The 12,818-nt window shown below is 49.2% G+C and overlaps 1 protein-coding gene across 1 annotated transcript in view; it reads right to left on the reverse strand.

The window, feature by feature from the left end:
- Positions 1-1,397: 1,397 nt before the first annotated feature.
- Cdyl (chromodomain Y like) overlaps positions 1,398-12,818 on the reverse strand; it is a 122,622-nt gene continuing 111,201 nt past the window's right edge. The window contains exons 5-7 of the mRNA XM_045137001.1: positions 11,873-12,083; positions 3,717-3,860; positions 1,398-2,925 (exon numbers count right to left, since the gene is read on the reverse strand). Of these exons, the coding sequence (XP_044992936.1) occupies positions 2,767-2,925; positions 3,717-3,860; positions 11,873-12,083 (514 nt within the window). The 3' untranslated portion in view covers positions 1,398-2,766. The remainder of the gene's footprint in view (positions 2,926-3,716; positions 3,861-11,872; positions 12,084-12,818) is intronic.

Here is a 12,818-nt window from a genome sequence, read left to right on the forward strand (position 1 = left end):
AATGACGATGCAGACAGAGCTTGTGGACTATGTGTGGTGGTTTCAATGTTCAATGTCCCCCGGAGCCTCCTGCTTTGGATTATGTCTCAGACTTAATTCCCAGCAGATGGTGCTGTTTGAGAAGTTTGTGGAACCTTGCCGGGCGTGGCTGGTGGAGTGTTACTGCCCACCCCCACTTACAACACTCAGCTGACTATACTTCCTGTTGCTAGAGATCAGACACCCCCTCAACCATGATGGAGCTTCCCCTTGAAACTAGAAGCCTTTACCACAAAATGCTTCTGGTCAGGTGTTTCAGAAGGTCACTGGCACACCATCACAAGGGATGAAGCTCAGCCATTAACCAGGAGCTCCATGCAGATGAACTCATTCACTTTACCCAGAGATCCTCAATTCTACCCAGTCATGGCCTGACCAGAAGCCAAAACAGGCTGCTCTTCCCTACGCTACAACAGGCAGGTCAAGCTATCTGCAGTGTGGTCAAGGCCTCAGAAACTCAGAGGTCTATGGTTCAATTTACCTTGTGTCACCATGTCATGTACTTCACCATTTAAAATGTCCAGATAAGGATGGCTTGGTGGTTAAGGCATTTTCCTGCAAAGCCATAGGACCCAGGTTCAATTCCCCAGGACACACATAAGCCAGATGCACAAGAGGGCGCATGCATCTGGAGTTCATTTACAGTGGCTGGAGGCCCTGGTGTGCATATTCTCTCTTTCTTTCTCTGTCAAATAAATAAATAAAAATAAAATAAAATAAAAAAGATGTCCAGATAATTCAAGGCAAAACCTGAGCAGAGCCAATTTTCATCTTGACTTGATCTCACTGGGCTATGGTTAAGGCAGGCAGATGGAACACGCCAGAGCACAAGCCTTGTTTCTGGGTGCCTTGTCACCACCAGGATGAGTGATGCTCACAGTCCAGGATGCACCGCAGGCTCTCAGATGGCAGTGCCCACCTTCCTGGAGTCTCTGCTCAGTAACACCTTCCCACACAAACATGGAATGCTACCTGCACTCGGGGATGGGTTGGACAGATTTGTTTACAAAGGGACACATACCAGTTTAGCAGAGGCCACCAGGTGGACTTAGGCATGGGACTTGGGGAAGCAGATGACTGGACTTCTGGAGCGAAAGCATATCTAGTCAGTGGGGCCCTGCTCCCACTTACAGTGCCACTGCTTAGTGGATGCCAATTCTGTAAGAGAGTTTTCTTCCTTTGGGGAAGTAACTGCACCCACCCACCAGCCCATCCACCCATCCATCCAGCGCACACATAGGCTGGAGCCTCCGAAGAAGCCAAACCCATGTCTTTTGTTTGTTTTGGTGTGTGTGTGTACTTTACAAACACCCCAGGAGAAGCCGGGCATGAATTATTAATCAGAGAAACATTCCAAATGTGTTAAGAAATATTAGTTTATTTAACCAGTTTTCACAGCTGAATATTTATTCTATAAAAACTTTTACGGATTGTACAGTTTATATATAGTTCAAACTACGGAACGAAAAAGTAGGTCCCACAGATGCAAAAATACTGTACCAATCAATCCCAGGTAAAGGCAGATGTACACACTGCACGGCCCTCCACGCGGTCAGGGAGGCAGTCAGCTCTAAGTATAAACTTCAAAACTGTACAAAAATAAGGTTTTGACTTTATTTCATTCTTCATACATTCACTATGATTGCAAGCCCAGAAGCCCGAGTAACGAGAGGCGTCTGGAGTCAGGGTCAGGCCCCACTCCGGGGCGCCCGTGGACACTGTACTGTGCTCAGTGTGTGGTGGAGACATGAAGCAGGGCCAGGAACATTAAATGTCAAATATAAGGTAGCTCTTCTTCGAGTTTCTGTATTTAATAGTGTGCCAAGAGAATTTTAACTTATTAAATAAAATATATTCTAAGTGAACCTAAAAATTACACTTTATAAACATAAAAATACTTTTTGGTGTAATACATCAATCTTATTTGCAGATAGAAAACCAAACTGTGTATAAAGTAGTATTTCTCACCCTGCCACAAAGCACTTACATAGTTATTTTTCAAAAGGGTCAGAAAAACGATTGAAAACCCACTAAGACTAACGTGTAACTTAGCTATCCATATCTCAGCTAGTCAGGACTCACTAATACTGCAACATAAGCTTTCCCCAGACAGCGGTGTCTGCGCTGACTGGAGAAGGGCGGGCGTATCTGGAAAAGGGAGAATAGACCGTAAGTTGCTGGCTGTGCTTTTCACCAGAAATGTTTTCCCTACAAGGTAAATTTTAATTTAGCGTTTTTAAACCACTGAGGTACTTGCACCTCTCCCCTCAGAGACAGAGGAAACATTTCACATCTTTCTACATCTCCATGTGGGGAGGGAGGAGAGGCAGACACACCTCTGGTCTGTGTTCTAGAAGGGGAAAAAAATATGAGTAAAATAAACATCATTCCAAACTTCTCTGTTACCCAAAATGAATAGAAAACAATTCTTTTTTAAATACAGTACTAGCTAGAGAAAAACTAGGGCTTCCAAAAGCAGTCTGGTGTTCACCACACGTTTTCATACTTGTATAAAATAATGACGTTTGGACAAAGGAGCTTTGTAGTTATTTATTTTAAAGTTACAGCACTTAAAAACTCCTTGGTAATAAATAGTCTGGATGTTCCCAGTCCTGCTTCCAAGTGCGAGCTATGGGCGAACTTCAGGCTGTAAGGATGGGCCGCGGCAACAGGAGTCGCAGACGTCCCACTCAAACCAGTTCCTATGGTCCGCCCGCAGCCCACCAATCAAAATTCATCGATTTTCCTCTGCAAGTACTTTAACATGGAGTCCATGCCCTGGGCGGAGCCCCAGATCTTCTTGAGCACCTCGCACTCCCTCTCGTTGGCCTGTTCCAACTCCAGCTTCATGTTGCAGCGCACCAGGGCCTTGGATTCCTCCAGGACCTGCGGGTGACAATGGCAAGTTAGCAAGCTGGTGCACCCAGGTGCCAAGACCACATGCAGGGCAGCAACCGTTAAATCAGAGCCATTACTTGTTAAAACGGCCAGCAGACATATTTTTTTCCTCAGAATACTTATCAGGTCTACTGTATATAAAGTACGCTTGGTCACCCCTGCCTAGCCAACTTTGAAATGAAAATATTCAAAAAATGTCTGCCCGGTATGGTGGCGCATGCCTTTAATCCCAGCATTTGGAAGGCAGAGGTAGGAGGACTGCCACGAGTTCGAGGCTATCCTGAAACCCTACCTCGAAAAATCAAAAAACAAAATACAAAAGAAAACCGAAACAATGTTTGCAGTGAATCTGCCCAGTCTATTATTTTGCAACAGTATGGTACACCACATATTACAAAGCATGTACAATGCACCAGCCATTCCATCAGGCAGAGATGACTCTGAAGTATAGGTGAGGGTGTGTGCACAATGCAAGGACGCCATTAAAAAAATTATTTGCAAGCACAGGGAGACAGAAAATAAAGAGAATGGTGTATTAGGGCCTCCAGCTGCTGCAAACGTATTCCAGATGTATATGCCACTGTGCATCTGGCTTATGTGGGTACTGGGGAACTGAACTTGGGTCGTTAGGCTCATAGGCAAGCACCTTAACCATTAAGCCACCTGTGCATTTTGGTGTACACGGAAAGGCACCCTGGATAATGAACACAGAGGGATTGTTGTTGTTTTGTTTTTCCCAATTTTGAAAATCAACATGTAAAAGAACCACTCAGACGTACAACTGGGTTACATGAGGCGAGTTCCTTGATGCGAACCATGACTTCCTGGGTGAAGGTCCCTGGCCAGAACACCTGCGAGACCAGGCCCTTGCCACACGCCTCCTGCGCAGTCAGCTTCCGCCCACTGAGCAACATTTCATTTGCCTGAAAGGAAGAATGGACACGATATGAGACACAGGGGGGAGGCACACAGAGAAGACCTGTCTTGGAAACATCCCTCAAAAATCCAAGCCAAGGACAGACTGACTTGGACAACAGAACCCGTCTCAGACCCTCTCATGACTGGAAGAACCAACTGTGTACGGCACAAGCACACTGGGCAGGAAAGTAGTATCCTGGGACTGTGACCCCCCCAAATCTTAATGACTTTCTTTATGATGTAATTACCATTCATATGGATTAAAAAATAGGTCCAAATTAGAAAAGGTTTATGTTATGTTAGGTTAATTTGAAGTTACTGGTATAAATTCCTGAGTTTCTCCTCTTAATGCCAACCATGTCCACATGAACTCATCTAATTTGCCAAATAATCCCAGGAAAAGGAGCCCAAACAGGAGCAGGCAATCTGTGGGTTTAAGGAACCACACACGTTATTTCCCATATCTGAGAGGTCAACAGTGACTCATTCTTGAGACCAAATGGCACTGTCACGAACGTGAAAGCTACCGCAGGGGGACACTGTGGAGGCCACATTGTACCATATGGATAATAACCACCCAGGACTCAAATGTACACCAAATGACTGTACTTTCTGTAAGAAGGTCTGAGTTGCTTCACATGGTTTAATGGATACAGTGGAAAAAAAAATTTTTTTTTTTTTGGTGGTGGTTTTTTCTTTTTGGTTTTGTGAGATAAGCTGACTTGGAATTCACTATGTAGTCTCAGGGTGGCCTCGAACTCATGGCGATCCTCCTACCTCTGCCTCCTGAGTGCTGGGATAAAAAGTGTGCCCCACAACACCCAGCTGTTGGTGGTTTCCTAAAAAAGTGTGTGTGTACATATTGTAAAGTCAACTGACTTGCTGTCCTGATTCTAGGTCACACCACACAGGTGGATGAGTAACAGGCTAACTTTCCATCAGACCCCACTGTGATGACGACCTGACTATGAGCTTCTGGTGCCCAGATAAACATGCGAGGTGGATGACTCCCTTTTCCGGAGGCAAAGTGGACTCCATGAGATCTAAGCCACAGGCCCTGTGATTCGCATACGCACAGTGCAGAGCCCCCAGCCCCAGGTGCAGGCGAACTTGCGGCTGACTTTCTGCCTCTTCCACAGGACAGCTGGATCCTCATAAGAAGGATCCGAGGTTTTGAGTCATCCCAAGTGTAGATGGTCTCTTGTCTTGGACAATAGCATGAGCCTCTGAAGCATCTGGAATATTCTGTGACACCCTTGAGGTGAATGAGGAGCCCCCTTCTCAGTGAAGGGATGGCCCACAAACACATCCATTAAAATCTTTCTTGGGGGCTGGAGAGATGGCTTAGAGGTTAAGGTATTTGCCTGCAAAGCCAAGGATCCCTGTTCGACTCTGCAGGACCCACATAAGCCAGATGCACAAGGAGGTGCATTCATTTGGAGTTCAGTTGTGGTGGCTGGAGGCCCTGACATGCCCGTTCTCTCTCTCTCTCTCTCAAATAAATAAATAAATCTGGGTGTGGTGGTGGAGGCCTTTAATGCTAGCACTTAGGAAGCAGAGACAGGAGGATGCCAGTGAGAGGTTACCCTAAGACTACATAGGAAAAAATCCCAGGCCAGCTTGGGCAAGAGACCCTGTATCAAAAAAAAAAAAAAAAGACTTTCTTGGCCTCACATTGGCTATTGACAGTTCTGCAGTGAGAAAAAGGGGCCTTTGACGCCATGTGCAGAGGGGAAATGTTCTAGAGTCCCTGACATTTCCTTCCCTATTTCATTTCTATGGCATGACACCAATACTCAGTTCCTTACATCAAGCCTTTTGAGGTGTGAGCTCAAGATGGTAGACCCTAATGACTTTGCTGGGCGTGGTGAACCCTGCTCTGGTCTCCCTGGGGGACCTTCTCCGTCTTCCTGAGTTGCTGCTTATTTTGTTTCCCTGAACTAATGATCTTTCCGTCTCTGCCTCCCGAATCATGGAATTGCATGGAATTCCAGGTGAATGCCAACACCTCCAGCCTCAGCCACTTCTCTGCTTGTGGCTTTCTGCCCTCTGGAGGTCGAGTGACGCCCCAACACTTCCTCAGTCTCCCTTCCACCTCTTCCTGGTTCTCCCTGCCGGGCCGCTCAGAGCCATCTCTTCTCTAGCCTGCAGCTGTCACAGCAGCCCACCTTCCTCCTCCTGGCCTGGCTGCTCACTGTTACTAGACAGTTTTTTTGCTTTTTTTGTTTTTTTTTCTTCTTCTGATGGATAGCTCTTTTTTATAACTGTATGTCTGGATGCAAGACAAAGAGAGAAAAAGTTGATTTTATCCAAGAATATGACAATATTGATTCAAGGCTGTTAATGTGTCCCATTTCGAAGGAGGCAGTCAGTCAGTTTGAAGCAGAAGGTGTAAAAAGACCAAAACAGCCCCAAACACCCAGGACCAGCAGCACAAGAAAAACTTACTACGAAAACATGCTCAAGTGAGCGAGAGACTCGTGCTCCAATTTTCAGTAGATTTAAAATGGCAACTTTTACGTTTCTACTCGTGTCACAGACGTGTAAAGCTGTGGGTCTCCGGGAAATACACAAGCCATAGGAGGAACATGATACAAACTGTGGGTCAAGCACCCACGTGGTCAAAACTGGCCCCATGCTTAACATCGAGACAGAGGGAAGGGGACAGGACTTTCTTTGAGTGCAACCAAAAAGATGGACAGTCTTCAGGGCTTGGCTAGACGGAAGAGGTGTGGGAACAAAGCCGGCAGGAACAAACTCCCCAGTGGGGCAGCTCCCAGAGCTGCTGTCAGGGAGGGATGTCAGCTACTGTCTGCCGTGTGTGTGTGTGTGTGTGTGTGTGTGTGTGTGTGTGTGTGTGTCAGGGGCTGCACCTGTCATTCTGGGCTGTCGTTTTTGCTCTTCTAGATGCCAACTAGTACCTAATAAGAACACTTCTTGGGCACACAGGCTTGTAGAGGCAGGGAGTCCGTGGGTGACCAGGGTATCTGGTGCCCGCTGGGGAGGAGGGCAGTGGGCAGTAGAACAGACTGGTAGGCTAAGGCCCACCTACTGGCACACAAGCGCACCCCCCAGCTTTTTGCCAGCAGGCCCTTTACCCCTCAGCTCTCCTGGTGGAGCTTTATGTACGCAAAGGGAGAAAGCCAGACTCGCTCTAGTCCTGCTTTGGGCTGCGGAAGGCGTCAACACTTGAGTACTTACACACCAAGTGCAAGACGGAGGTGCAGCCTTTGAGCATCACGTCCAACAAGCGCGGCCACAGTACAGCGTTCACTGTTTGCAGAGGGCTTTAGTCAAAGACTCTGCTCACAAGGTAGGAAGTTACAGTGTGCGGCACGCAGTCCACTTGTTCGGACATCCTAGACCTGGTGTTTAGGGTATGGTCTGCCCTATGTTGGAGACTGTCTCTAATGACCAGCATCTCGTCAGCTATGGAAGCCAGAAATGTGTCTAGCCATTGCCACATATGCCCTGAGGGTGGGCAAAATCCCCCCAGCTGACAGCAGCCCCAGCATCAGACCCCAAGGTGGGACAAAGATTAGTACCCGGTCAGCACTCCCCGGGGAGGACAGTGGTTGACCAAGAAGCTCAATCTGCAGCAGCTTTAAGCCATTCTGGAATTTTCCCGAGGCTGCTGAACTCTTAAGACCTCCACTGGTGACAGCATTTGGTTCAAGAGCTCAAATTCCAAAAATCATTTACAAATGTACGAACATCCAAGCTTGCTTAATAACTCCCTCATCCCATTCTGTAGGAGCGGAATTCATGCCTAGTAATGAAAACCTAGTCAAAACTCCATGGTTGGGAAGGTTCTAAGCCCCATAGGGAAAGCAATTACTGCTGTTTGACTAATGCCCACAAAACTGCCCTCTAAACATTTATGTTTGTGCCTATAAAATAGTCCTGCTCTCACTTTTTTTTGAGAATTTGGTAAACTCATCTAACTTAAAAAACATTTCTTGAAGTTGTATATAGAGTCAAGACCCTTTTGTTATAAAAACCACCAAAAATATTTTTAAGGCAGAAATATGGTATCAAGACCAGTTAATAAATTGTGGAGAATAAAAAAAGTGGTTAGAACCGGGCGTGGTGGCACATGACTTTAATTCCAGCACTCGGGAGGCAGACAGCCATGGAGCATGTTCGTAGTGTCTCCAGACACAGTTCATTCATGACACAGCGTCTCTTGTTATCTGTGTAAGACCTGTATGATATTGGGCCCATCAACATTTCATGGATGATAGAGGAGGGCAAAAACCAAACAAAAGGCATCAAAATAAAGACAGAATTGGAAACAAGACGGGTTCAGTGGAGAGAGGAGACAAAAAAGGGTGGTAGGAGGGGATTACGTAAATATTTTAATAAAGGTTTTTCTTCTGGGCCCTTCCTGTGCACCACCTCACATTCACACAGGTGCTGCAGTGGGGAGAAGCAGACTCCCCGGAGAGGTAACTCACACTGAGCTTACAGGGGCACTAAGGATGTTCTACTGCCAGGGTCGGCAGTAACTGCTACTAACGACCTCTTTCACTAACAACTCACACCGGATCTAAAAATCATCTTGGTAACACCCCTACCCTGTCATACAGGGGTGGCCCTGTGACAGCTCTTGGGGCGGACACAGATCAGCACAGACGGCACACACTGATGGGACTGCTCCTGGCAGCTCGACCCAGGCACAAGGCCTCACGGGGCTACCACACCCGAAAGCCATGGGCAGTGGGGTCCTCGGAGCTCCTCGGGGTTAGGCACTGCACACACGCCCGGCCTCGCCTCTCCGGGGATGTTCTTTAGGAACCCATTGCGGTTTTCAGAGAAACTGACTGCGGCAGTTGGGGGGCAGAGGAAGAGGTGAAAGGACTTGGGGGCTGGCTGTGTGCTGGACGACGAGGAGGACCCGGGGCTCTCCCAAGCCAGGGGAGCTCAATGAACCTGTCACAGGGTCCACCCTCACTCTTACACCCTCACGTGGTGACAGCTTCTCCCTGTGGTGGGGAGCAGAGAGCTGAGACTCAGCGCAGGCCAGGACACAGCAGCCACAGTGGCCAAGCTTCAGTCGTTATTTATCTACCTGAGGAAGGTCTGTTAGGCTATGGGAGGAGAAAGATGCCCAAACCTACCCCAGACCTCTGCATCAATGCCCTCTCTCTGAATCGCAGATTCCTTTGGCCGCATGCTTGTAGGAAGGCCCCACCTGTCCCTGGCAAGAACAGCTCTCTTCCCAAGATACCATGGCTCCTCTCAGAGCTGCCTCACCCTCCTGGCATCAGGCTTGCAACTCACCTCCTCCCTCAAAGTGGGACAGTGCATGTGTGTGTGGGTGTGTGTGTGTGGGGGAGAAAACAAGACATCTGGGAATGAATTCTAAGGGTGTATAACCCAGGGCCCCAAGATGGGCAGAACTGACCACTAGTTAAGGAACGCCTCAGAACACCAATTCAATTCCCTGACAAGTCCTCCAGATGACCATCTGACCCTGCTCCACATGGTGGCTCTGAGAAAGAGTGGCGCCAGGCTGATGGAGCTGTGGCAGGCCATGGAGCAGGTTAGCAAGATGCCATGTGAAGCTTGTGGTGAGTGCCAGAGGGAAAGCCACACTGCAGCCCTGCTAACGTGGGGTGTGGGGTGGGGGGTACAGCAGTGACCAGAAGCTGAGCAGGTGGCTCAGGGCCCCATCATCTGTTGGACAGCTGCCCTGCCTCAGCCCACACTTGTGGCCACATGGGGAGCTCTGGGTGACTGAGAGTGGCTGGTCAGCATGAGGGCATGAGGAGGAAAGGGCCAGTAACTCCCTTGGCATCACGCACCGTGACTATGAAAGCCAGAGGCGAGGAAGTGCCCATCCTGGGGGGGGGTGGTGTCTGGTCATCTAACTGGTCTACGTTAGGATGCCACCAACCCACGCGTAAGTGTGTGGCCTCCATGACCAGCCTGGCACGTCAAGACTGGGGATAAGCAGGTCTGGGGTAAAGATATGCAAAGAAAAGGAGGCGGGGGGGGGGGGGCAAATCCTGCCGTGCCAGGTCCTCGTCCGCTGGGGCCACCTGGGTGTAGACGCAGCACTGACACTGGTCAGTCTTGGCTGCGCATGAGGGACAGGGGAGGGGGTCACAGCCTGCTCTGGAGTATTAAGGTGACTCTGATACGAATCACAAATGTCTGCCAGGGGGATATAGATAGATAGAGAGATAAGGCTGGCTGCCTTGCATGGCCTTGCAAGGATAGCAGCCTGCTCACTCCTGCTAGCAACTGCCTGGCACCAAGAACAGACGCGTCCTCTACATTGTGCCCGCAGGTCTTCAGGCTTCACCAAGTCTTGGAGGCTCATGGAGAGCCTGGCGTGTCACAGGGCTCTGTACCAGCCAGGGGGTGTCCACAGAAGGACACCTGAGAGGGTTAGGGACCGCAAGGCCTCTGCTGGGCCACGCAGCAATGGCGGTGTGGTGCACGGCACACATGTGGATCAGGTACACTGGGGGGGGGGGGTCTTCCAGTTTGGGGTACAGGCAGTGCCCAAGGGCAGCTACTCAGACTCAAGCAAGCAGAGTGACTGGGTCTCAGTCCCCCTAGGACAAGCATCTCACCAGAGCCATCCATGAGGCCAGCAGAATGGGCAGCTACTGGGGAGGCACATGCAGGAGAGCAGGTGGTGCTGAGACCAGAAGGGCACAGGAGACTGCTGTTTGTCCGCCTACCTCCCCCAGTTCATTAACATTACGGAGAAAGTTTAGATTTGTGGAAAAATTACAAAACTGTAAAAGAGAGAGTTGCCAGTAACTGTTCCCAGCTCCTCCTTGACTAGCGCGTCATGCCTTATGATCACAATCAGAAAACATTCACTGGCCTCATGTTATTCACTAGAAGACAGACAAACCCTGTGCCAGCCTTGCCAATTTCCCCACAGAAGCTGTGACCCAGGATTCCACTGGGACCCACCACACAGCTCGGCGTTTCCTACGGGGAACATGGCTCAGCAGGTGCGGCCTGGGCTACCTGAGGTTTTCCCGCTGACCAGACAAAGCCCCAGGGTGCAGAGGCCCACATCGTCCCAGAGCACTCGCTCGGCCATGGGTGCCTGCAGGCTTCCCTGGTACAGACAGGAGGAGGCTCCCTCACGATGCTTTCCCTCCTACCGCAGTCCCGGGGGCTTCCGCCTGCAAATGTTTGCTAGTCTACCCTCTTCCTCCGACAAACGTGAAAGTAGTGGGTCTCCGTGGCAGGGGAGGGAGGGAAGTCTTGTTGCCCTGGCCGTGAGGGTGCTGCTGGCACATGGCTGTCAGCTTCTCCTGGGACACGCTTAGGCCAGTCACTGTGCCCATGGGCACAGCATTCTCCCCGAGCAGCCCACATGTAGCGCTGATGGACGTGATGTGGCCATGCCAGTCCATTTACGTTCTCCCGAGTTCTCAGGGGATGGTCAAGGCCACACCACAGGCTGGCCATACCCCCTGTCCAGTTCGAGTCCTCCCCATCCCCTCACCAGCGAGCCAAGCACTCTTCTGCCAGAGCGGCCTTGGCTCGGCTTCCAAAGAACCCACCCGCAGCACCGGCATTTGCCTTAATTCAAGGGCAAAGGAATGGGGCTCCTGTAATTACTTGTCAAACCACAAGCTGTGATATAAACACAAACTCTCACAGATTTCAAACTTAATTTTATGTCAGAAAAGGCCCTTCTCCTTTGCAACTCTACTTCCTCCTCATGTGTTTAAGAAAGTGTACCTTTTTATTAAAGAACTCTGTCATCACAAATTCCACTGTTTGGGGTACCACTGGGGCAGCTATGGAGTGGCTGTCAGCGTTAGTCAGGTAAAGCCGTAACTCTTTATGCACGGGGCCGTTCTCTCGGGAGTGGCGATGCGGAGCAGAGAGTAATGTTCCTGAACCACGCTGCGGGTGACAAGTGTACCTAACGCCAAGTCCCCAGAGAACAGCACACTGTATAGACTGAGCAAAACCACAACCAAATCAGATCTCGTCAGGACGGTTCTAGAATGATTTTTTTTTAAACGGTACTCACAGACGCTCCTCCCATAATCTTGGGGAACATAACTGTAGAGCAGCCATCTGGACTCTGTCCGAAGGTGGTATAGGGTGTTTGAAACCAAGCCTTTTCGTTAGCCCAAACCACATCACAAAGAGGCAATATGGATGCTCCTAGTCCAATGGCTGGGCCATTAACTGCTACAATAATGGGCTTCTTAAACTGAATGAAAGTATTCACGAAGTTTCTAAAATAAAAAATAAATGGGGAATTACTGAAAACATTGCATATCAGAGCAGATGAAAAGTCCACTATGGAGTTCAATTTCCCAAGATGTAAACTCTTTGTAAATCATTAAGGGGCAAGATTTGTATAATGCTTTCTTCTGCAGGCTGTGAAACGTGGATTCATTTGCTGTGTGCTGTAAAGGCCTAAGGACGGTCTGGCTATCATGTAAGGGGCTGGGGCTGCCACAAGTCCTGTGTGGGGTTTTTGGAGGATGCTTCTGTGCCTACAAGGTAGCTCATGAGCTCTCTAACTGGTATATCTTGTTCCTTAATCTTTCCTCCCTTGAGCAGTCCACTCAACCAACCAAGAAGTGATTCCCAAAGACCATGGATGAGGCACCTTGGGGCTGTCTGGTGTTTGGCAAATAACAGTGATTCAGGATTAGGAGTCAGAAAGTGCAGGGGCAGGATCTAGCTTTGGTATGCAATTTCTGACTTTTTTTTTTTTTTTTTTTTTTGCTGGAAACAACCTGAATTCATCTTGAGCTAGACAGAATGACCTTGGGGAGGCTGGAGACAGGCTGATAGATCCAGTTGAAGCAGGAGCTCAAAGGACAGTAAGGCCAGGAGTGGGGCGACCCTTACAGAGGAGGCACCTCGAGCGACGTGTCGGGGTGGCTTCTTGTTAGGCAAAGTGCTGGACTGACATCATGAAAACCACGACGCAGCGTATTAGGTGCTCCCTAGTTCCCTGA

Source organism: Jaculus jaculus, chromosome 17 (genome assembly GCF_020740685.1).
Source record: "Jaculus jaculus isolate mJacJac1 chromosome 17, mJacJac1.mat.Y.cur, whole genome shotgun sequence".
Lineage (NCBI taxonomy): Eukaryota > Metazoa > Chordata > Mammalia > Rodentia > Dipodidae > Jaculus > Jaculus jaculus.